Source organism: Arvicola amphibius, chromosome 14 (genome assembly GCF_903992535.2).
Source record: "Arvicola amphibius chromosome 14, mArvAmp1.2, whole genome shotgun sequence".
In the NCBI taxonomy this organism is placed as follows: Eukaryota; Metazoa; Chordata; class Mammalia; order Rodentia; family Cricetidae; genus Arvicola; species Arvicola amphibius.
The window spans coordinates 4,926,033-4,952,420 of NC_052060.1; the positions used below are offsets into that span (position 1 = coordinate 4,926,033).

Here is a 26,388-nt window from a genome sequence, read left to right on the forward strand (position 1 = left end):
TGTCAAACACCAAAGGCTGTTTCACTTCTGTGAAATATTTAAAGCAACGGTCCCAAAATGTAACTTCATTTCTAATGACTGTTCAATTTGCTTTACATAAAAAATTTTCTTTTAAAAAAAGGCAACTGATTAAAACAACATGACCAGCGCCATTGTACAAGCAATGTTATTGGGCACTGGAGTCTCACGATGTTCTCTAGGTTGGACCAGCGCCATTATACAAGCAATGTTATTGGGCACTGGAGTCTCACGATGTTCTCTAGGTTGGACCAGCGCCATTATACAAGCAATGTTATTGGGCACTGGAGTCTCACGATGTTCTCTAGGTTGGACCCCCTGAAGCAACCCTACATTAATAACCCTTCTTGTCCCAAACCCGAGACTTCCCCCTCTGGGAAGCTTTCACCCAGGCTCTAACAATCACTTCTTATTTTGGACAGCTCCAAAGGCAAACCCTTTAATCACTAGGAAACAATGAAGTTCTCGGGGAGCCTGGTTTCTTACACTAGACTTTCCTACCTGATAACTGAGTCTCTGCTACTCATGTGTAAGTTCCATGAGAAAGCTTTCCCATTCAGACTTGAGTTCAGTAAGCAACTACAGCGTCTTAGTAAGACCATGTGTTGGGAGTCCCCCGGCAAGTATTCTATGAGCACGGAGAGGTCTATTCCTGGGGGACGATTCTTCTTCCTCATCTTCCTCTTCATCATCTGGAGAGTCCACTAAGCTCCCCTTAGTGACCAAACTCCCCTTAGTGGCTGTCACTGATGCAGTTTTGGAAGAGGACCAATTAGAAATTGCTGGTGCTGTCTGAGCCACCACAGACTCACTGGTTGTACTGCTTGTTCCATTAGCAGCACTGGGGGGGATGGGAGAAGTAAATTTGAAGCCACCAGAAGACGTCCTTTTGGAAAGGTTTTCCTTGCCTTTACTTTCTTTTGCTTTTTTTAGTCTCCATAAATTTTTCACAACTATCTGGAAAGTCATCTTCGGTCTTAGATTTTTCAGTTGGTGTCACAATTGCCTTTCCTTCTTCATCATCATCTTCATTAAACCACATTTCTTCATCATCTTCCAAGGCTTTTGCATCTCTGTGAAATCGGTTGCTATGCAATATAGATGGCACACTGCTCAGTTTCTGATGTTGTCTCTTTTTCTTGCCCATATTTTGTCTTCACTCCTTTGAATGTCTGAACATATTCAATCGACTCACGTGCTTTATAAAAGTTTTCAACTATATGTGCAGTAAGAGACTTGATATGTTTCACGCTTATAAATCTAAACAATTCAATAACAGCTGAGTTTAATAGATTGTACTGCGTTCCATTATCCAAAAGGGCATTTTTAACTGGTTCAAAAAGATTTCCTTTGGTGATGTAACGATGATAAAATTCATACTTAAGGCCAATTATCCACCTCATGAAATGAAGTGCACACAAGACCAAGAAAGTGTGCTTTGAATTCATCAACACTAAAACTCTTCTTAGCAAGTCCTTATTCATGATATAGTTTTTTTATGTGGTATGTGTGATGTTCCACACAAAATGTGAGCAACTCTAGAATTAAGGCAAGCAGCTGTGCTGTTTGATAATTATCAGGGCAAATTGCTTTAGTTTTGTTAGATCCAAGCAAGTCATCCTTCTCACACTTGTCTTCTGGTGTATTGGTCAAAAGTGGAGCTGTGAGGACGTGCATGCAATGGTTGTAGAAAAAAATTAAAACCTCATCTTCTCAGCTTTTTTAGTTGTAGCCAATATGTTCTCTGGATCAATTAGAGTACAAAGAAGTCCCATCAACTGAACTGCACCTCTTGCTCAGGGTCAGTATCACAAATCATTTGTTCAGTCACCACATTTATAAGAATTATATCATCTTCACTCTGCTGGGCTTCTTGCATCACAAATTCTCAGACCATAGATGGACTAAACTCTACAATTTCCAGAGCAGGAAGTATTCTCAATTTTGCCAAAGTTTTGAAAAAAGCATCCCTGTTCTGAGGTTGTAATGTCTGAGAAAATGCACAAAAATTCCTTGAAGAAATTAACCAATTCACACAATTTCTCATCATTCGTAGCTTCATCTGTTAACTGTGCACAAACTTCAGACAAAAACTTCTCATCTTCCTGCAACATGCTGACTATTTCAACTTTGGTGAAGAAAATAAAAGCTGTAAGAGTAGAAAGAAAATTCTCTTCAAAAACAGAAGGTGTAGGCAAAATGATGTCCTGAATGTACTGTACCCTGTAAGTCTGATGTAATTTTTGCCTTAGTTCTGAGTCTGTTATTGGTATAACTTCCATAAACTTTGCAGTTTTGGTCAGGAATTCTCTATGCCTTTTTGGCTGGGCCAAAGCAGGGTCATATTCAAGGCATCCTACGACATCCATGATACACTCATCAGAAAACATTACCTCAAAAAGAGTTGCCTTATTTAGGAATAAGATTCCTCTAATAATCTCATACAGATGGTGCAAGCCTTCAGTGTTTTCTCGGTCCTCACAAGCTTGGAACAGCTGCAGTAGTTTTTTGATGTAGCCTTCATTTTCCAAGGCCAGAGGCAGCTTTTCCCTACGGATAGGCGAGGAAAGAACTGAGGAAACTAAGTCAGCAATCTCTTCAAGTTCACTGAGTTCACATGTGGGCAGGTCAATTAGACGACTAGTTCCTGGCATTTCTTCAAATCGTTCTTCTTCTGATTCATCAGTGAGGTCCTGTGTGACTTCTACTGATGGGTCCTTACCTTGAACTTTAGACTTTAGACTTCTGATCCTCTTGCTTTTACCTCCTGATTGTTGGGATTATAGGTGATTGCCTCCATGCTTGGCTTAACCAAGCTGGAGCTGAACCCAGGGCCTCCTGTATGTTAGAGAAGCACTCTACCAACTGAGTCACATTCAGTCTTGTTCACATTTTAAAAAGAAAAATCTGAAAATGGTAATATTGTTGTTCCTAATTTAAAGTAGAATAATCAGTTACAACAAATAAAAACTGTCTAAAACTGAGGATGCAGGTCAGTAGCAGGGTACTTCTTTTTGTTTTTTGTTTATTTGTTTTTGTTTTTGTTTTTTTGAGACAGGGTTTCTCTGTGTAGCCCTGGCTTTCTTGGAGTTCACTTTGTAGACAAGGCTGGCTTCAAATTCAGAGACCCTTCTGCCTCTGCCTCCCTAGTGTTGGTATTAAAGGCGGCAGAGCATTTATTTAACATGAATTAAAACCTGGGTCAGATTACCAGCACTTGACAAATTTTTCCCCAGATCTCATCACAGCCAGCTTTTTCTTGAAAACTTGGAGCCAGATCATAATTTTCAACTTCTGACCAAATAATAAATGTATCCTGCTCTTTTCTGATACGTAGTGTTTGGATTTGTCTTTGACTCCAAGAGAAGAGATCCGTCAGACTCGGCACCGACCAGCAGCGACATCCCCTTGAGCTCCTCACGTGGAAGAGACGAGCCCGGTTCCCAATCGTCCAATTGCCAGTCTTCTTTCAGGGTGTAGACCTTCACCCGCTGCAGTGTACCCGTGTATCCGACATGGTGCTGCTGGGCCTCCGCTCCAGCCACCACCTCACTCACCTTGCCGGTGGCCCTCACTCCTGTGAGCCCGCAGCGGTGGTGGCGGCTCAGGAGAGGCCCTAGTTCCCTATAGAGAATTTGTATTCAACACAAGAAAAAGATGTCGATCAATTCATGGACGATTTATTTTCAGGATCATCTCATAGACAATCAGCTATACCAACTGAATCCATAAAAAGAAAACAACAGTGATCTTATACAGCCAAGTCAGAGCCATCGAAACACAACTGTCAAAGTGATGGTCAGAAACAACCCATGAACGGTGTAATTCCAACTGAAGAAATAGAACTAATCTAATAAAGCTAATTGGGAGGCAACTCCAGCACATAGGGCTGCTTAAAACCCCTAGCTCCTGGTCTGGTTCTGCCCATGGATCATGAGAATGGCCCAGCACAGGAGAAGCAAAGGTGCTTAAGATGAGGCTCTCTGTCTGTGTCTCTTCTATCTTCCATTTGCTCTTCAACCCTTTTACATAGGATTTCCGTGCCTTCTTACAGATTTTCTTGCCTTCTCCCCCTCCATGTACTTACTTTCATGCTTTGTGCTTACATATTTTTGTCCCCTAAAATTCTGTCTTCAATTATTTACCTGTTTAAATCTGTTTTATTTTATAAATTTATAATTTATAAAATAAGATAAAGAGGTGAAATTCACTGCTTATTCAAAATTTGTTATTGGCAATCCTCACTCACTGAGATTGGCTGAAAGAAAAATTCAGAAGTTCTGTCTCTAGGGCCCTCCAGTCAGTCACAGTGATCTGATGGTACTGGGAAACCGAATGCACTCTTTTGAGTCTGGAATATAAACCAGCAAAAACTTACTCCTTCAGCTCCATACTTAACGGTTATTGCCAGACAACAAAAATCTTATATAATATTAACATTTCAACTGACATCACATAAGTATGCTGAGGAGTATTAATACAAACTCTCTTCTAATCATGGCTTATTAAATATTCTGTCTCTATCTGTCTTACTTTGTCTCTCTGTATCTGTCTATCTATCTATCTATCTATCTATCTATCTATCTATCTAGATATCTACCTACCTTCTATCTATCCATCCATTTATCATCTATCTATCTATCTATCTACCATTTATCTATATATCTCTCCATCATCTGTCTGTCTGTCTCATAAGTATCCTCATTTGTAGAGCTAAAACTACAAAGAACTGTCGGAAACAACATGGGAGAAAGAAAATGGACAGAATGTTCTGGATCTCCTCTGTATCCAGTAGATGGTGCTACAGACACATTTCACCTGCTTCCAGATCAGGAATAAGTTTCAGTTTTATTCTTAAAGAGGAAATTTTCAGTTTGGGGAAGCAATTTTTTTCAACATCTAATTTTTTTATATAATTAGAAGCTCTGATGTGATTTGAAGTTGAGTTTTTAATTTTTTCATTCTTTGACAGTTCTCTCTCTCTCTCTCTCTCTCTCTCTCACACACACACACACACACACACACACACACCTTTTTGTTCATTGTCACTCCCTTTTGCCCTTCCATTCCCTCCTCTAAAGAGTTTTAGTGGAACTAAAACTCTTCTTCCCACTAAGCCCCCTCTTGATTTGCTAGCTTTTTATCACCTACTAACTTTAATTATGGTTTTGTAACTGCTGGTATGAACATAAATTGGGGGTTATTTATTGGAACATAGACAACTTCTCAATTGCTATATTATTGGAGAAAAATCATACACACACTCACGTGTGCACACACACACACACACACACACACACACAAACAACACACGGTAACTTTACATAGTCCCTCGGTGAGGGTGAGCTTCATGAGCCTTTCCCCCATGCAGGGTGGAATGGTGACAGGCCCAATCTTGTACTTGTCACCACAGCCGTGATGAGCTCATAAGTGGAATGTCTGAATCAAGTCCAGAAGACACTATTTCATCTCCAAACTCTGTCTCTTAAATTCTGTCTGTCTGGGGAGCAAAATTTTTATAGCGAAACATTCTGCTCCCCCAAGACCTATCTCCAAGGCTCCAAATTCTCTGGGTGAAATATTCTACTCCCCAAGAACTATCTCCAAAGCTCCAAAACACAGTTTCCTGCACACCACTCCCTAAGAATATGTAGATTTATGTTTGAATCTGGCTTCATTTAATAGCCAGTTTGAAGTAAGTCACATATCTAAGGAAATGTTGTATATAATCACGCAGTGCACTGCACTTTGGCAGGAAGGATATAATACTGTGTTTTCTTCTCCGAACATATCAAAAGCACAAAAAACTAGATACTGGTACATACCATAAACCTTTTCTCATGCAAGGCATGGTAGCAAATTATCATAATACCAACTTGCAGGGGAGAAAAACAAGAGAATTGAGATTCAAGGCCAGCCTGGATAATATAGCCGGCTCTAGGAGAGCTGAGGGCTATGAAGGCTTGTCACTGACAGCAAAGGGAATGAAGGATCTTTTCTTTTGACATCTGTTATTCATAAAAAAGAAAAGCACTAACTCAAATTATAGGGGAGGAGTTTCCTTGCTCCACCTTGCTCCTGTGGTGAGCACACTAAGGGAACCATGAACCTTGGCTTCAGAACCTCTGGGACAACCTGACTGAAATCTCACACTGCTAATATTTACTATAGAAAGAAAGGTCCAGAAAACAACTTCTATAGGGATCTTGTTTTTATTATGTGAACCTGGAAATAATACTTGACAAAATTCAGCTTGATGAGGACATACAGAAAATAAAACATTGAATGTTTAAGTAGTTTTAAAAATAAGACTTACAGGACAACAAACTATTTCAGAAAGAACACACTGTCTTTTCTTTTCAGATATTAAAATGTTCCTTTTTACAGAAGGTTAAAATCTATTTCCCTTTTTTTGTAGTTTCTCGAGTCAGGGTTTCTCTGTAGCTTTGGAGCCTGTCCTGGAACTAGTAGATCAGGATGGGCTCAGACTCATAGAGAGCCACCTGCATCCACCTCCCAAGTGCTGGGATTAAAGGTGTGTGCCACCACCGCCAGGCCAAAGTCTATTTCCTTTTTGTGTGTAACTTTGTTCTGCCTTCTCTCCATACATAGTAAAGAGCAGATATGTGAGAGGCAGCAGCTCTGTTGTACCACACACTGCAGCCTTTTTCTCCTATGAGACTCTACTATCCTGGAAAACCTTCTCAACAAGCAAATGAAGCAAGAGGTGATAACTGTAGCTCTTAGGCCATCGCAAGCTCACCACAGTTCATGTATGGCCACAGATCATAAAGCGGTGGTTCTCAACCTTCCTAGCCCTGTGACTCTTTAATACCCTCTCATTGTGGTGACCCCCAACTGTAAACAGAGATTGCTCACTTGTTTTCTGGCTTCCCAGACTCGAATAATCACACAAAACTATATTAATTGCAACATTGTTTCACCTATTAGCACAGGTTCCTTATTAACTAACTCTTACATCTTAAATTAACCCATTTCTATTAATCTGTATATCACCAGGAGGCTGTGGCTTACTGGTAAGGGTCCAGCATTTGTCTCCTTTGGCAGTTACATGGCATCTCCTTGACTCCACCTACTCTCCCTATATATCTCTGTTCAAATTTTCTACCTTGTTTTACTCTGTGAAGCCATTGGCCGAATCAGCTTCTTTATTAATCAACGGTAATAAAACATATTTGTAGCATACAGAGAGGAATCCCACATAATCTTCCCTTTTCTGTCTAAATAAAAAGGAAGGGTTTAACTTTAACATGGTAAAATTACATATACAAAACAGTTATCAAGCAAGAATTATAGTTACAATATTTAGTTCATTTACATTTAGCAACTTAAGGAAAATATTTGTCAACTATCTTATCTTTGTGAGTCTAAAGTTTTATATCTAATTTATACTTTATCACAACTAAGAAAAACTGTATCTATTTATCCTCAAGTCTTTAAATACCCCAGAAAGATATGATATTACCTAAGTAAAAAGGAAGTGCATTGTAAGCAACTGCCAAAACTCTAGAATTGACAGAGCCATCTCACTGCCTGGGAAGTCACCCAAAGTACTTCTGTATTGTTGGGGCATACATCTTCAGCCTACAGGCCTATAGTATCTGGCAGACTTTCCATGAAACAGAAAATTTGGCAATCTGTTTTGCCTTGTAATGGCAAAGTTTATTAGTTGCTTCCTTCTGTGTCCTGCAGAATGATTGGCAGACTCATTCATAAAGCAGGAAAACTGAAAGACTATCTCACCATCTTTAGGTGAGTTTAATTGTCATTTTTCTATGTGTCCTGAATGTCTAGTTTATATAGCATACTATCAAGCAGTCCAGGAAAGAGCAGTTTCTTGCCCAAATGGCTAGCAAACTCCATAAGGAGACTCTTAGATGCCCATCATCCTCTTGAAGTAGACTGGTGCTGCCAGGAGCAGACGTGTCTCACTGTCGAGATAAGTCTAAGTGCTTAAAACCTTTTAATGCCATATTCTGTAGGTCTTTGAAAGATTTGAAAAATACCTATCCTTCTGAAATATGTCTCCATACATCTAGAAAACATAACATGACTACAACTTTGACTATTATAAGTGATTATTAATTTATAGTTTTAATTATACATCACATTTTTAAATAAGTTTTATAAACACAATACCTTATACAAAAGCAGAAATACATACATACACAGTGTAGCAAATTAACCTTAAATTTGTATCAATAGGCCAAGATCTATACCAATGTAAAGTATTCATCTCTATATCATATCCCACTTTTTTTTAGTAATTGACTGTGAGCATTAATCACTTATAATCAACCCCCTTTAAATGAAAACAATCATTTTGGGAGTTGGGTGCTGTTTTTTCCAAACTGCTTCTTGCTGCTATTTGGGCAAAGTATTTTTAGTGTTTACAGATACTTGGGGGGGGGGAGAGTCTTGTTCCATCAAACCACATTAGCCTGGAAGGAATTCACAGATTCTCATCTTCTGTGGAAACAAAACATAACCTCTTTTCCAAAGCAACATATCCTAAGACCCAAATTTTGAAGTCAAGATACCTTTATGTTGGTTTAACTTAACAATCCCCAAAATTAAAGTCTCTCTGCAGTCAAAAAATTCAGAGAAAACACAATAATGTACATAATCCAGACTCTCTGTGTATTTTTCATATTTAAGTGGCTTATTTTTTTTACTCCTTTAATCTATGACTGTCTGTACTGTCTCTTTAAAGACTTTCATTTTTTAAAACTATTTCTTTTTATACTCTTTTTCTTCACTCTCCCAAACCTATGTACATTTTTAAAAAACACACTATGACCTACTTAGAGGTTTCCCTTTGTCTGAATTTGTCTTTATTGCATATCTGTAATCAATCATTTTTTTGACCAGGAGTGCTTTCTTTTTTTAATGCTAAGTGGACATGACTAGGACCAACTCCATGACACTTTTTGTTTGCCCCGCCTAGTCCAGCATGGTGGAGGTATGTTTATCACCTCTGTGAGCTATGCACACTGCCCTAACTCTCTCAGGTTTTATGTGGATATAGGTGGCCCATATTTGGTAACATCTAGACAGAAAAGGGGAGATGGTGTGGGATTCCCCCTTTGTATGATACGAATATGTTTTATTACCATTGGTTAATAAAAATGTTTTGATTAATTAGCAGAGCAAAACCAGGTGGGAAATCCAAACAGAGTTGTAGAGAGAGAGTAGGCAGAGTCGAGGAGATGCCATGTAGCTGCCAAAGGAGACAGAAACTGGAACCTTACCAGTAGGCCACAATCTCATGGTAATACACAGATGAATAAAAATGGGTTAATTTAAGATGTAAAAGTGAGCTAAAAACACATCTTATTCATTGACCTAGCAGTGTTGTAATTAATATAGTTTTGTGTGATTATTCAGGTCTGGGCAGCTGGGAATGGAAGAGCTGTCTCCAGTTACACACAACCATAAAATAATTTCTATGCTACTTCATAACTGTAATTTTTGTACAAATCGTAATGTAAACACCTGTGTTTTTTGATGGTCTTAGGGCAACTCCTATGAAAAGGATCATCTAACCCCCAAATGGACTTCAACCCACAGATTGAGAACCACTGCCATAAATATGTTTTTCTATATTTACAACTGGTTGAGAGAGTATATGACATACAGATTTCTAAGACCAGTGTCCACAAGTTAATTTTATCCAAACACAACCTTTTATACAAATATCATCTACAGGGGCTGGAGAAAAGGCTCAGAGGTTAAGAATACTTACCAGCTGCTCTGCCAGAGGACTCAGGGTTTGATCCCCAGCATCCACATGGCAGCTCACAACTACCTGTAGCTTCAGTTCTGGAGGAACCTACACCCTCATCCAGCCTCCATGGGCACCAGACACACAGACACACATGCAGACAAAGCATCTATTTTAAAATAAAATAATTTTAAAATGCATTATTTACAACTGCTTTCATGATAGGCTAGCCAAATTGAATACCCTCAAGAAAGATCATTTGACCCATAAATCCAATCGTATTTGCTGTCTAGTCAACTAAAGAAAATGTGCTGACATCTTGTTTAGGAGAACACTGGCCTCAACGGCATGTTCGCCTGCGACAGTCCCCTCACAACTAGTTCCTGCCTCTAGAGTAACAGCTCTTCACTCAGCAAATTCCACCTCTCTTCACTCCCACAGCCGCAGTCACGCCTTTAAGAAGGTCATTGCGCTCATGTAGTGTGACGACCTGACCCAAATCAGGCATCCAGGGAAGCACAACTGTGGAAGAGACTGACTTTTCACCCTCCGGCTAGTTTCTAGGGAAAAAAATAGGCTAATGATAATTGACTTTGGAATCATGTAATTTGTCATTTGCCAATAATTGCTGTGACCTCTGCTGAAATTTGATGACTATATTACACATATTTTAGATTCATATAACTTAGGATATCTTCAATGTAATTCATGTTATCCATTCTCAATGGATAAAACTTGGAGACAAGAGCCTCAAGATTAAGCAGAGACTAGCTTGTTAATTCTCGACACTAAGATTCAACTGATAGTTGTGTAAAATCATGTCTTCTACACTGAATATGGCAAGAAAATAGACAGATCCTAGTTCTGAAAGAAAAAGAATAGATTAGTCTGTCTATGTAGAAGTCTGAAGACATACCCTGATACTTTTTTAATTCAACTCAAAGTGGTAAGTGTTTATTGGAAGACTTTACATACCGAGCAATAGCCTAGATGTCTAGCTGACACAGGGATTAGTAATGTCCAGTTCCTGTTCTGGAAGGAGTCATAGTTTAGAAATTATATAAGGTGTAGAAAAATATGTTTGTACAGGAATAATTAACCAAGTTACTTGCAACTCAAATAATTAGTGATGGATATTTCTTTCTAATATATTTATCGGTACTATGATTTTTCTTTTTTAATTAATTAAAAAACATTCTTTTCTCATTTTACATACCAATCCTAGTTCCGGCTCCCTATTCTCCACCTGTTCCCTCTATCTTGCCCTCATCCTCCCATCCACTCCTCAGAGAAGGTAAAGCTTCCCATGGGGAGTCAATAAAATCTAGCACATCATTTTGAGGCAGGGCCAGGGCCCTCCCCACTATATCTTGGCTGAGCAAGGTATCCCTCCAAAGAGAATGAGCTTCAAAAAGCCAGTTCAAAAACCAGGGATAAATCCTGGTCTCACTGCCAAAGGCCTCACAGACTGCCCCAGCCATACAACTGTCACCTACATTCAGAGTGCTAGCTTGATCCAATGCTGGTTGCCCCACTGTTAGTCAAGAGTCAGTGAGCTCCCATTACCTTAGGTAAACTGTTTGAGTGGGTATCCCCATCATGGTCTTGACTCCTTTGCTCATATTATTGGTCCTCCCTCTCTTCAACTGGACTTTGGGAGCTTAGCCCAGTGTTTCACTGTGGATCTCTACACCTGCTTCCATCGGTTTTTAGATAAAGATTCTATGATGACAATTAAGGTAGTTATCAATCTCACTACAGGAAAAGGTCAGTTCAGGCACCCTTTCCACTATTACTTAGGATCTTAGCTGGGGTCATCCTTGTGGATGCCTAGGAATTTCCCTAGTGCTGGGTTTCTCCACAGCCCCATAATGACTCCCTCAATCAAGATATCTCTTTCCTTGCTCTCCCACTGTGTTCTTTCCCCATCTTGACCATCCCATTCCCTCATGTTCTCCCACCTCCCCTTCTTCTCTCCTCCTTCTATAAAACCTGAAAACAACCTAGATGATCCTGAACCGAAGAATGGATAAAGAAAATGTGGTACATTTACACAATGGAATACTACTCAGTGGTAAAAAGAATAATGACATCTTGAAATTTGCAGGCAAATGGATTGAACTAGAAAAAAAGCATCTTACGTGAGGTAACACAGACCCAGAAAGACAAACACAGTGTGTTCTCACTCATAAGTGGATATTAGATGTAAAGGATAACCAGCTTATAATCCACAACCCCAGAGAAGCTAACAAAGAGAACCCTAAGAGAAAATGCATGGATCTCCCTCAGAAGGGGAAAAGATCTCCTGAGAAAATTGGGAGCATGGAGTTGGGGGAGAAGGAAGGGTGGAAGGTGATTTTTTTCTTTCTTTACCAGTGTTTTTAACTTTCTAGTTTTAGAGCCTGAATTAATGGCTCAGTCAGTAAAATGATTAGCATACAATTATGAGTATTTGAGTTCAGATTCAGCACCTAAGCACCCCCAACCAACAAAAAAAAGACCAAGCATGGTCATACGGTGCCTGTAATCCTAACATGGGGGAAGGGCAAGATTCCCCAGAGCTCACTGGCCAGACAGTATAGCTGACTTCAGTGAGACCCTGTCTCAAAAGATGGAAAGTCATCAAAGAAGATGCCTGACATTGATCTCTAGCTTCTCACAAGCAAACAGACATACCTTTGTGGGCATGCACACACAATTTTTGTGTATTCTTTTTTATATAATGTTAATAATAACAAAGTGGTTTGAAATATTATAAAATATTATGGTTGACAAAACTATATAATCAGAATAGGTAGATAGTTCAGTCAGTAACATGCTTGCTTCAAAAGCAACAAGACCAGAGTTTGATTTCTAGAGTCAATGAAAAATACTGGGGGTGATAGAGCATGCTGTTAACCCCAACGTTAATTGTGAAAAATAGTAGTTCACTAGAGAGATACTGCTAAAAGGTAATCCAAGTGAAAAAAGATGAAATAATAATATATGTTGAGGTAATTAACACCAGAGGGACATAAAAGTAAATATTTATGTATAGAAACAATGAAATTTAAGAAAAGCCACAGGCAAGATCAGGAGAAACCTAAAAAAACATGTTTCTTCTTGCTATGTTTATATGGTAGTTAAAAAGAAAACTACATTCACAAGTAGTTGTGCATGTTAGACAAAAAGATGGAAAGAGGAGCCTCTCTAGGCTACTACTGGCTTCCAAGAGCTGATAAAATCCTGGATGTCACCTTGGCTAGAACCTCGTACATTAGACTAGTTTAAAGTGGGTGTATCTGACTATGTAATATTTCAGGTTTCTTCTGAACATCAAATTCCATGATTATTTTACATTTGGATTCTCATGTCATTCCATTCAACTTTTATTAAAGTATACATCTTTATATACAACATTACACAGTTGGGTGTACACACACACACAAACACACACACACAATTTTAATTTTTTTTTAAAAAGAAAAAGTCTTTCTGCAAAGTGTCCTAAGAGTTTGACAGGTGGGGCTGGTACTAGCCCAGATTTGGGAACTACTATTGCAATCTCCAGTTCACATGTAAGGAAGTAAGAAGATAAACACCTGGGAGGTGGAGATGGAGAAGGAGCTGGACTTGTTTAGGAGTGAACTAGGACATCTCAAAGGAAGCAGCTCCTCCCTAGGATGGACCATCATTGTCCCTATATAAAGGCCAGTGTTTCCAATGAGCAGCACCCTGCAAGCAACATCAGTCTCCATCCTGCTGTTCCGCTGGTGACTCAGGTAAGCAAACAGCCATTCAGTTCTACTGACGATAAATACTATTAAATACTATAGTCCAATTATATAGCCTTATATATTATGTAGTCTATTAAATACTAAAGTCCACATTATATTCAAAAGCTTACTTTTTAGTATATTATGATGGACTTTTATATAAAACTACACTGTTTATAGTACCTACTTGAGATCTTTTCTTGAGAGTTTAGGAACCTAGTAAGCCCTTGGCAGCTTGTCTCTTTTGTCTCTCTGCTGTGTAAGCAGAAAGCCCTGAGAAACAGTCCTACTTGAAGGAAGAAAATAAAAGCTGTCTGATAGGAGCTCCCTCAACTTCTATCACCTAACCCTGCAGTTGGCTCTGCTCATTTTTTTTTCTACTTTCTTTATCCTGAAAACTGAAAATCCAAGTTAGCCACTGGGGCTCTTTGGATAGATTTAGGCACAGAATATAGGTGACATGTCTGTCCCCTGTACTGTGATGGTTGAGACCTAAAAAGAAGTAAGGCGTGGATGGATTAGCACATTCAGGTTTTCTATAGCCCAACAAGGAGAGCCTCCCCTACATCCATTCGGGACCTGAAATAAGACATAGGGCACCTGCTCTAATTTCATCACTCTCTTGCTACATAGCTGAAACAAGTTATTCGACTTTGAATTCATTCTTAACTAGTATAGAAAGAAAATTAATCATGGCTGATGATTATCACAAATGACTGGAAGTAGTTATGTGTTTAAGCACTAAGAGATCAACCTCTTGTTTTCCAATCTAGCTTCACTTGAATTTGCAACAAGATGCCTAAACTCCTGCAAGGCATTGTCACTGTCATCGAGGTTTTCTACCAATACGCCACTGAGTATGGGAAATGTGACATGCTGAGCCCAAAAGAGATGAAAGAACTTCTAGAAAATGAGTTTCGCCAAATTCTAAAGGTAAGAACTCTATACCAGAACTAAATGCTGAAGAAATTCTCTACTTTACCCTACCTTTGGGTTATATGTCAAATACCAGAGAAGACTCTTTTATATGGTAGTAGAGAACTAAATTTGGCAGACTTTAATGTCATAAACCATTGACTAATAACATTTCTATAACATGATTAAGTTAAAATGATCCTATCCAACAACAGGCAAATTCATATACTAAAAAAATTTTTGTCTGTGAGAGCAATTATTATGAACCACAGAAAATGTGCAAAATAGATTGAATTCATATTCTTGCATTTTCTTTTCTTAGTTCAAGATAATGGCCTTGAACTCCTGATGTTAGTGCCTCCACCTACAGAGTGATGAGATACAGGGCATGTATCATAATGTACAGTATAACCATTGAAATCGTTCTCTGCTTTAAACCCTTCATAATATAAAGATATGTAGACAGCAGTAACACATACCCTCCCAAAAAATATGTTTTAAAATCTGTAACTAGCAAATTAACTAACTGGACAAAAATTATATATAATTCATGCAGGTGTCTACAATTACTATTTCTACTTTAGCTAATCAGTCTTGATTAACTATTGCCTATTGCCCTTTTCTTCCTTCCTTCCTTCATTCATTCATTCATTTATTCATTCCTTCTTTCCTTCCTTCATTCCTTTATTTGTTTCTTCCTTTTTTTTTGACAAGGCCTTACTTTCTATTCCAAGGAACTCAGGAACTTGTCATGCTACCCACACAGTTTTCAAACTCAGGATCATACTTCCCTGGCCTCCAAAGCACTGTTATCAGTTACTATCTTTACCAAAAATGATTGGACCACTTGCTTGCTTCGACCTTTTGATTGTATCCCCTCATGGCTAATTGTTCTTGTCAATTTACTGCTTGACTACATGCTAGCTGGTTCTCTCTCTCTCTCTCTCTCTCTCTCTCTCTCTCTCTCTCGTCCTCCTCCTTTTCATAACCAAAAGAACTATGCAGTCCATTTCAATCTAAATTATTAAATATTGACATTTCTACAGCCTTCTCACAAACGGTTAGCTTGTTTGACAATCTATAGTTACAGAGCCTCCATTTGATTGAATTTCATTACAGAATCCAGATGATCCAGACACAGTAGAAATCATCATGCAAAGTCTGGATCGAGATCATAACAACAAAGTTGACTTTACTGAGTATCTTCTCATGATAATCAAGCTATCTCAGGCTTGTAACAAAATTATTGGCAGAGATTATTGCCAAGCTTCAGGGTCAAAGCAAAAAAATCACAGTCACCAGCAACAAAAGGAACAGAGTGAAGAAGAAAACGATGACAAAGAGCAAGATGCCTCTTCAAGTTCTCCAAGTTTTAGTGCAGGAGAGAATGATGCTTATTCTAGGGGTTCAAGAGTAAGAAATCAACACAATTCTGAGTCGAACTGTAGAAAACCAAGGAATGGGAACAAAAAAGGTTCTGAAGAGCGAACAAGGTCAACTTCAAGTCACTTCAAAAACAGTGAGAAATATGAACAGGGACAACATGGATCAGGATCAACCCACATGTCTAGCCAAAGCAGAAGATGTAATTCAAAGGAACCTTCCGGCTACCCCCAACATGGCCCTGAATCAGAACAGTCTGAAGGCAACAGTAAAAGAGAATCTGGCCAACATCAGCCTTGTGGCAATAAGATCCATGATGTAAAACCAGGAGAAACATCAGGTTATGGAGCAGATCACTCATCAAGGTCACAGAACTCAGGGTCAAGCCAGTCATCTAGACAGAAGAGAAATACTTTTGAGTCAGGAAAGTCTTCTAGTGTAGGAGAATATAATTCTGCATCTGAAGACATTTCAGGATACAGAGGACAAAGATCTGCACAAGGTCAGTCATCTGGCAATGTACAACACGGCACATCATCAAGACAGTCATCAAGCTGGGGCTCAAGTCAGTCTACTTCCTCTGGCAAATATGGATCAACTTCACGCCATTCAACAAGCCAAGAGAGGAACAGGTCTAGTTCAACGGAGTCTTGTGGCTCCCAGCATTCTGGGTCTGGCTCAGGAGAGTCTTCCACCTTCAATCAACATGGAACTGGGCAAAGTCAGTCTTCTGGTCATAGCCAACAGGGTTCCGTCTCTGGACAGTCATCTGGCCACGGACAACATGGCTCTGGTTATGGTCAGTCTTCCAGCTATGGTACACACAACTCAGGGCCAAGTCAGTCTTCTAGCCAGAGTACAAGTGGATCTAGGTCAGGACAGTCTTGTGGTTCAGGAAAACATAGTTCTGCATCAGGACAATCTTCTGGCTCTGGTAGGCAAGGATCTGGACAAGGGCAGACTTCTGGTAGTACACAGCGTGGCACATCACGCCATTCATCAAGCCAAGAGAGGAAAAGGTCTAGCTCACGGGAGTCTTGTGGCTCCCAGCAGTATGGGTCTGGCTCAGGAGGGTCCTATGGCTACACTCAACATGGATCTGGGCAAGGTCAGTCTTCTGGACATAGGCAGCAGGGTTCTTTCTCTGGACAGTCATCTGGCCATGGACAACATGGCTCTGGTTATGGTCAGTCTTCCAGCTATGGTACACACAAATCAGGGGCAAGTCAGTCTTCTAGCCAGAGTACAAGTGGATCTAGGTCAGGACAGTCTTGTGGTTCAGGAAAACATGGTTCTGCATCAGGACAGTCTTCTGGCTCTGGTAGGCAAGGGTCTGGACAAGGTCAGACTTCTGGTAGTACACAGCATGGCACATCATCAAGACAGTCATCAAGCTGGGGCTCAAGTCAGTCTACATCCTCTGGCAAACATGGATCAGCATCACGACATTCATCAAGCCAAGAAAGGAACAGGTCTAGCTCAAGAGAGTCTTGTGGCTCCCAGCAGTATGGGTCTGGCTCAGGAGAGTCTTCTGGCTTTAATCAACATGGATCGGGACAAGGTCAGTCTTCTGGTGGTAGCCAACAGGGTTCTTTTTCTGGACAGTCATCAGGTAGTCATCAGCATGGCTCTTGCTGTGGTCAGTCCTCTAGCTATGGTCAGCATGGCACTGGCTCTGGTCAGTCTTCCAGCAGTAGTACGCACAATGCAGGTTCAGGCCAGTCTTCTAGACAGAGGAGAAGTGGGTCTGGGTCAGGACAGTCTTCTCGTCTAGGTGGATATGGTTCTGCATCAGGACACTCCTCTGGTTCCACAGGGCAAGGATATGGGCAAGGACAGTCATCTAGTACTGGACACTATGGTACTTCTTCAGGACATTCTTCAAGCGGTGGCACAGGTCAGTCCACTACCTATGGCAAGCATGGATCAGGAGTGAGCCAGTCATCTAGGACCAGCAGAAGCAGGTCAAGCTCAAGAGAGTCTTGTGGCTCCCAGCAGTATGGGTCTGGCTCAGGAGGGTCCTCTGGCTTCCATCAACATGGATCTGGGCAAGGTCAGTCTTCTGGTCGTAGCCAACAGGGTTCCTTCTCTGGACAGTCATCTGGCCATGGACAACATGGCTCTGGTTATGGTCAGTCTTCCAGCTATGGTACACACAACTCAGGGGCAAGTCAGTCTTCTGGCCAGAGTACAAGTGGATCTAGGTCAGGACAGTCTTGTGGTTCAGGAAAACATGGTTCTGCATCAGGACAATCTTCTGGCTCTGGTAGACAAGGATCTGGACAAGGGAAGACTTCTGGTAGTACACAGCGTGGCACATCACGTCATTCATCAAGCCAAGAGAGGAACAGGTCTAGCTCAAGGGAGTCTTGTGGCTCCCAGCAGTATGAGTCTGTCTCAGGAGGGTCTTCCAGCTTCAATCAACATGGATCTGGGCAAGGTCAGTCTTCTGGTCATAGGCAGCAGGGTTCTTTCTCTGGACAGTCATCTGGCCATGGACAACATGGCTCTGGTTATGGTCAGTCATCCAGCTATGGTACACACAAATCAGGGGCAAGTCAGTCTTCTAGCCAGAGTACAAGTGGATCTAGGTCAGGACAGTCTTGTGGTTCAGGAAAACATGGTTCTGCTTCGGGACAATCTTCTGGCTCTGGTAGGCAAGGGTCTGGACAAGGGCAGACTTCTGGTAGTACACAGCATGGCACATCATCAAGACAGTCATCAAGCTGGGGCTCATGTCAGTCTACATCCTCTGGCAAACATGGATCAGCATCACGACATTCATCAAGCCAAGAAAGGAACAGGTCTAGCTCTAGAGAGTCTTGTGGCTCCCAGCAGTATGGGTCTGGCTCAGGAGGGTCCTCTGGCTTCAATCAACATGGATCTGGGCAAGGTCAGTCTTCTGGTCATAGGCAGCAGGGTTCTTTCTCTGGACAGTCATCTGGCCATGGACAACATGGCTCTGGTTATGGTCAGTCTTCCAGCTATGGTACACACAAATCAGGGGCAAGTCAGTCTTCTAGCCAGAGTACAAGTGGATCTAGGTCAGGACAGTCTTGTGGTTCGGGAAAACATGGATCTGCATCGGGACAATTTTCTGGCTCTGGTAGGCAAGGGTCTGGACAAGGGCAGACTTCTGGTAGTACACAGCGTGGCACATCATCAAGACAGTCATCAAGCTGGGGATCAGGTCAGTCCACTTCCTCTGGCAAACATGGATCAGCATCACGCCATTCATCAAGCCAAGAAAGGAACAGGTCTAGCTCAAGAGAGTCTTGTGGCTCCCAGCAGTATGGGTCTGGCTCAGGAGAGTCTTCTGGCTTTGATCAACATGGATCGGGACAAGGTCAGTCTTCTGGTGGTAGCCAACAGGGTTCTTTTTCTGGACAGTCATCAGGTAGTCATCAGCATGGCTCTTGCTGTGGTCAGTCCTCTAGCTATGGTCAGCATGGCACTGGCTCTGGTCAGTCTTCCAGCAGTAGTACGCACAATGCAGGTTCAGGCCAGTCTTCTAGACAGAGGAGAAGTGGGTCTGGGTCAGGACAGTCTTCTCGTCTAGGTGGATATGGTTCTGCATCAGGACACTCCTCTGGTTCCACAGGGCAAGGATATGGGCAAGGACAGTCATCTAGTACTGGACACTATGGTACTTCTTCAGGACATTCTTCAAGCGGTGGCACAGGTCAGTCCACTACCTATGGCAAGCATGGATCAGGAGTGAGCCAGTCATCTAGGACCAGCAGAAGCAGGTCAAGCTCAAGAGAGTCTTGTGGCTCCCAGCAGTATGGGTCTGGCTCAGGAGGGTCCTCTGGCTTCCATCAACATGGATCTGGGCAAGGTCAGTCTTCTGGTCGTAGCCAACAGGGTTCCTTCTCTGGACAGTCATCTGGCCATGGACAACATGGCTCTGGTTATGGTCAGTCTTCCAGCTATGGTACACACAACTCAGGGGCAAGTCAGTCTTCTGGCCAGAGTACAAGTGGATCTAGGTCAGGACAGTCTTGTGGTTCAGGAAAACATGGTTCTGCATCAGGACAATCTTCTGGCTCTGGTAGACAAGGATCTGGACAAGGGAAGACTTCTGGTAGTACACAGCGTGGCACATCACGTCATTCATCAAGCCAAGAGAGGAACAGGTCTAGCTCAAGGGAGTCTTGTGGCTCCCAGCAGTATGGGTCTGTCTCAGGAGGGTCTTCCAGCTTCAATCAACATGGATCTGGGCAAGGTCAGTCTTCTGGTCATAGGCAGCAGGGTTCTTTCTCTGGACAGTCATCTGGCCATGGACAACATAGCTCTGGTTATGGTCAGTCATCCAGCTATGGTACACACAACTCAGGGGCAAGTCAGTCTTCTAGCCAGAGTACAAGTGGATCTAGGTCAGGACAGTCTTGTGGTTCGGGAAAACATGGATCTGCATCGGGACAATCTTCTGGCTCTGGTAGGCAAGGGTCTGGACAAGGTCAGACTTCTGGTAGTACACAGCATGGCACATCATCAAGACAGTCATCAAGCTGGGGCTCAAGTCAGTCTACATCCTCTGGCAAACATGGATCAGCATCACGACATTCATCAAGCCAAGAAAGGAACAGGTCTAGCTCAAGAGAGTCTTGTGGCTCCCAGCAGTATGGGTCTGGCTCAGGAGAGTCTTCTGGCTTTGATCAACATGGATCGGGACAAGGTCAGTCTTCTGGTGGTAGCCAACAGGGTTCTTTTTCTGGACAGTCATCAGGTAGTCATCAGCATGGCTCTTGCTGTGGTCAGTCCTCTAGCTATGGTCAGCATGGCACTGGCTCTGGTCAGTCTTCCAGCAGTAGTACGCACAATGCAGGTTCAGGCCAGTCTTCTAGACAGAGGAGAAGTGGGTCTGGGTCAGGACAGTCTTCTCGTCTAGGTGGATATGGTTCTGCATCAGGACACTCCTCTGGTTCCACAGGGCAAGGATATGGGCAAGGACAGTCATCTAGTACTGGACACTATGGTACTTCTTCAGGACATTCTTCAAGCGGTGGCACAGGTCAGTCCACTACCTATGGCAAGCATGGATCAGGAGTGAGCCAGTCATCTAGGACCAGCAGAAGCAGGTCAAGCTCAAGAGAGTCTTGTGGCTCCCAGCAGTATGGGTCTGGCTCAGGAGGGTCCTCTGGCTTCCATCAACATGGATCTGGGCAAGGTCAGTCTTCTGGTCGTAGCCAACAGGGTTCCTTCTCTGGACAGTCATCTGGCCATGGACAACATGGCTCTGGTTATGGTCAGTCTTCCAGCTATGGTACACACAACTCAGGGGCAAGTCAGTCTTCTGGCCAGAGTACAAGTGGATCTAGGTCAGGACAGTCTTGTGGTTCAGGAAAACATGGTTCTGCATCAGGACAATCTTCTGGCTCTGGTAGACAAGGATCTGGACAAGGGAAGACTTCTGGTAGTACACAGCGTGGCACATCACGTCATTCATCAAGCCAAGAGAGGAACAGGTCTAGCTCAAGGGAGTCTTGTGGCTCCCAGCAGTATGGGTCTGTCTCAGGAGGGTCTTCCAGCTTCAATCAACATGGATCTGGGCAAGGTCAGTCTTCTGGTCATAGGCAGCAGGGTTCTTTCTCTGGACAGTCATCTGGCCATGGACAACATAGCTCTGGTTATGGTCAGTCATCCAGCTATGGTACACACAACTCAGGGGCAAGTCAGTCTTCTAGCCAGAGTACAAGTGGATCTAGGTCAGGACAGTCTTGTGGTTCGGGAAAACATGGATCTGCATCGGGACAATCTTCTGGCTCTGGTAGGCAAGGGTCTGGACAAGGTCAGACTTCTGGTAGTACACAGCATGGCACATCATCAAGACAGTCATCAAGCTGGGGCTCAAGTCAGTCTACATCCTCTGGCAAACATGGATCAGCATCACGCCATTCATCAAGCCAAGAAAGGAACAGGTCTAGCTCAAGAGAGTCTTGTGGCTCCCAGCAGTATGGGTCTGGCTCAGGAGAGTCTTCTGGCTTTAATCAACATGGATCGGGACAAGGTCAGTCTTCTGGTGGTAGCCAACAGGGTTCTTTTTCTGGACAGTCATCAGGTAGTCATCAGCATGGCTCTTGCTGTGGTCAGTCCTCTAGCTATGGTCAGCATGGCACTGGCTCTGGTCAGTCTTCCAGCAGTAGTACACACAATGCAGGTTCAGGCCAGTCTTCTAGACAGAGGAGAAGTGGGTCTGGGTCAGGACAGTCTTCTCGTCTAGGTGGATATGGTTCTGCATCAGGACACTCCTCTGGTTCCACAGGGCAAGGATATGGGCAAGGACAGTCATCTAGTACTGGACACTATGGTACTTCTTCAGGACATTCTTCAAGCGGCGGCACAGGTCAGTCCACTACCTATGGCAAGCATGGATCAGGAGTGAGCCAGTCATCTAGGACCAGCAGAAGCAGGTCAAGCTCAAGAGAGTCTTGTGGCTCCCAGCAGTATGGGTCTGGCTCAGGAGGGTCCTCTGGCTTCAATCAACATGGATCTGGGCAAGGTCAGTCTTCTGGTCGTAGCCAACAGGGTTCCTTCTCTGGACAGTCATCTGGCCATGGACAACATGGCTCTGGTTATGGTCAGTCTTCCAGCTATGGTACACACAACTCAGGGGCAAGTCAGTCTTCTAGCCAGAGTACAAGTGGATCTAGGTCAGGACAGTCTTGTGGTTCAGGAAAACATGGTTCTGCATCAGGACAATTTTCTGGCTCTGGTAGGCAAGGATCTGGACAAGGGCAGACTTCTGGTAGTACACAGCGTGGCACATCACGTCATTCATCAAGCCAAGAGAGGAACAGGTCTAGCTCAAGGGAGTCTTGTGGCTCCCAGCAGTATGGGTCTGGCTCAGGAGGGTCCTATGGCTACACTCAACATGGATCTGGGCAAGGTCAGTCTTCTGGACATAGGCAGCAGGGTTCTTTCTCTGGACAGTCATCTGGCCATGGACAACATGGCTCTGGTTATGGTCAGTCTTCCAGCTATGGTACACACAACTCAGGGGCAAGTCAGTCTTCTAGCCAGAGTACAAGTGGATCTAGGTCAGGACAGTCTTGTGGTTCAGGAAAACATGGTTCTGCTTCGGGACAATCTTCTGGCTCTGGTAGGCAAGGGTCTGGACAAGGGCAGACTTCTAGTAGTACACAGCATGGCACATCATCAAGACAGTCATCAAGCTGGGGCTCAAGTCAGTCTACATCCTCTGGCAAACATGGATCAGCATCACGACATTCATCAAGCCAAGAAAGGAACAGGTCTAGCTCTAGAGAGTCTTGTGGCTCCCAGCAGTATGGGTCTGGCTCAGGAGGGTCCTCTGGCTTTAATCAACATGGATCTGGGCAAGGTCAGTCTTCTGGTTATAGGCAGCAGGGTTCTTTCTCTGGACAGTCATCTGGCCATGGACAACATGGCTCTGGTTATGGTCAGTCTTCCAGCTATGGTACACACAACTCAGGGGCAAGTCAGTCTTCTAGCCAGAGTACAAGTGGATCTAGGTCAGGACAGTCTTGTGGTTCAGGAAAACATGGTTCTGCTTCGGGACAATCTTCTGGCTCTGGTAGGCAAGGGTCTGGACAAGGTCAGACTTCTGGTAGTACACAACGTGGCACATCATCAAGACAGTCATCAAGCTTGGGATCAGGTCAGTCCACTTCCTCTGGCAAACATGGAACAACATCACACCATTCATCAAGCCAAGAAAGGAACAGGTCTAGCTCAAGGGAGTCTTGTGGCTCCCAGCAGTATGGGTCTGGCTCAGGAGAGTCTTCTGGCTTTAATCAACATGGATCGGGACAAGGTCAGTCTTCTGGTGGTAGCCAACAGGGTTCTTTTTCTGGACAGTCATCAGGTAGTCATCAGCATGGCTCTTGCTGTGGTCAGTCCTCTAGCTATGGTCAGCATGGCACTGGCTCTGGTCAGTCTTCCAGCAGTAGTACACACAATGCAGGTTCAGGCCAGTCTTCTAGACAGAGGAGAAGTGGGTCTGGGTCAGGACAGTCTTCTCGTCTAGGTGGATATGGTTCTGCATCAGGACACTCCTCTGGTTCCACAGGGCAAGGATATGGGCAAGGACAGTCATCTAGTACTGGACACTATGGTACTTCTTCAGGACATTCTTCAAGCGGCGGCACAGGTCAGTCCACTACCTATGGCAAGCATGGATCAGGAGTGAGCCAGTCATCTAGGACCAGCAGAAGCAGGTCAAGCTCAAGAGAGTCTTGTGGCTCCCAGCAGTATGGGTCTGGCTCAGGAGGGTCCTCTGGCTTCAATCAACATGGATCTGGGCAAGGTCAGTCTTCTGGTCGTAGCCAACAGGGTTCCTTCTCTGGACAGTCATCTGGCCATGGACAACATGGCTCTGGTTATGGTCAGTCTTCCAGCTATGGTACACACAACTCAGGGGCAAGTCAGTCTTCTAGCCAGAGTACAAGTGGATCTAGGTCAGGACAGTCTTGTGGTTCAGGAAAACATGGTTCTGCATCAGGACAATCTTCTGGCTCTGGTAGGCAAGGATCTGGACAAGGGCAGACTTCTGGTAGTACACAGCGTGGCACATCACGTCATTCATCAAGCCAAGAGAGGAACAGGTCTAGCTCAAGGGAGTCTTGTGGCTCCCAGCAGTATGGGTCTGGCTCAGGAGTGTCTTCCGGCTTCAATCAACATGGATCTGGGCAAGGTCAGTCTTCTGGTCATAGGCAGCAGGGTTCTTTCTCTGGACAGTCATCTGGCCATGGACAACATGGCTCTGGTTATGGTCAGTCTTCCAGCTATGGTACACACAACTCAGGGGCAAGTCAGTCTTCTGGCCAGAGTACAAGTGGATCTAGGTCAGGACAGTCTTGTGGTTCAGGAAAACATGGTTCTGCATCAGGACAATCTTCTGGCTCTGGTAGGCAAGGGTCTGGACCAGGTCAGACTTCTGGTAGTACACAAAGTGGCACATCATGCCATTCATCAAGCCAAGAGAGGAACAGGTCTAGCTCAAGGGAGTCTTGTGGCTCCCAGCAGTATGGGACTGGCTCAGGGGATTCTTCTGGCTTTAGTCACCATAGATCTGCGCATGGCAATTCTTCTCTTTGTGGTCAACAGCATTCTTTTTCTGAACAGTCATGTGTCAGTAGTCAGCATGAATCTGGCACTGTTTCTTCATCTAGCAGTGGGCAAAGTTGTTCACCATCCAGACAAGTACCATTTTCCCAGCCTCCACATTGTAGCTCAGGTCAGTCACCTAGCTGTGATCAGCATTATTCTACTTCCTGGCAGTCCTCTAGCTATGGCCACCAAAGTCCTGGACCATATCATTCTTCCTCCTGTAGTAGTCATGGGAATACCTGTGGAGAATCTTCCAACTTTGGCAAGTATGGATCTGGCTCAGTAGATTGTTCTGGCTATGGTAATCAAATATCTAGTCCAGGTCAGTCTGCTTACTCCCATTATGGATCTAATATAAATCAATCTTCTACCTATGGACAGTCATACTCTCATGATCAGTGTAGATCTAATTCAAACCAATCTTCCTGCTGTGGTCAACAGGGGTCTGGTTCAAGTCAGTCCTCTAACTACAGTCAATATGAATGTCCCTCAAGTCATTATTCTAGCCAGAGAAAACCTGCAGCTGGGTGTAGTCAAGGTTTTAGCTCTGAACAATATGGGTCTTATTCATATCCCTCTTCTATCTCTACTCAAAATTGTCCCAGAACTGATCTGTGTCCTAGTTCACAACAGTATGGGTCGAATTCATATAACTCATTTAGCTCTGGATCATGTGGTTCTGGATATGGCCAATATTCTAGTTATGAGCGACCTCAATCATATGGGAGATGTGGAAAACATTTGCAATGTGGAAACACTTCAATTTGTAATGAAAACCAACCAATAAGTGTGTTTAGGCAAGTAGAAACCTCCTCAGGTTGTGACTCTGGACAATTTATACCTCCACGTGGACACAGTAGATCCCATACTACTGGTCAATTGTCACTTTACAATGCAGACAGTAGACAAGGTGACCCTGACTATCAGAGCATCAGGGACGGGAACTCTGGAATGAGAAATATAGGCTTTGGTTCTCACAGTTTCAATAGCAGCACTCCCCTCTATGAGTATGTCCAAGAGCAGAGACGCTAATTCTCAGAGTGAGGAAGGAAATGAGCTACCATTAACTTAAATGTTAATTTAAGAAATGAGAAATTGTTGTAGAACACTTCATGTAATTTCTTTCTCAATCTGGACATATCTGCTCTCATTCCTTTCTTTTAAATGAAAGGTAGCCTATATTCCTTGTTACTGAGTTCCTTCCAAATAATGCATGATATTTGGGATACTTAGGATATTGCACTGGATAAATGCTTAGTTTGGGGAATAAGTCTGAAGACTAACTTAAAAAGTTTGGGGTTTAGTGGGATTAAGTTTGGGAGAAATTTTTAAAGAATATGGGATTTGGTTAAGGTATCTATCTGAAAATTATATTTAGTTGGGGGTGATGCTAAAGTTGTAATAAATTATACATCTATTTGTAAAGAACTATATATAATAAATGTATTATCATTGCAGTTGCCAAAGCTTTATCTTATGTCA

At 42.9% G+C, this 26,388-nt stretch overlaps 1 protein-coding gene and 1 pseudogene across 1 annotated transcript; one reads left to right on the top strand and one right to left on the bottom strand.

The window, feature by feature from the left end:
• Positions 1-597: 597 nt before the first annotated feature.
• LOC119801178 lies at positions 598-4,410 on the bottom strand (annotated as a pseudogene).
• A 9,903-nt stretch (positions 4,411-14,313) lies between these two features.
• Hrnr (hornerin) lies at positions 14,314-25,938 on the top strand. Its single transcript, XM_042054127.1, has 6 exons — positions 14,314-14,451; positions 15,553-16,114; positions 16,319-17,947; positions 18,257-19,736; positions 20,061-21,068; positions 21,393-25,938. The coding sequence occupies exons 1-6, from the start codon at positions 14,314-14,316 to the stop codon at positions 25,936-25,938; spliced, it is 9,363 nt and encodes a 3,120-aa protein (XP_041910061.1).
• The last annotated feature ends 450 nt before the right edge of the window (positions 25,939-26,388 follow it).

What these genes read in the sequence shown, in the direction of transcription:
- Hrnr (XM_042054127.1), top strand. Translation starts at nt 14,314, where the DNA reads ATGCCTAAACTCCTGCAAGGCATTGTCACTGTCATCGAGGTTTTCTAC. An exon ending in AGTTTCGCCAAATTCTAAAG is followed by an intron (nt 14,452 to 15,552) that starts GTAAGAACTCTA and finishes ATTTCATTACAG; the next exon opens with AATCCAGATGATCCAGACAC. An exon ending in ATCTGGCCAACATCAGCCTT is followed by an intron (nt 16,115 to 16,318) that starts GTGGCAATAAGA and finishes GATCTGCACAAG; the next exon opens with GTCAGTCATCTGGCAATGTA.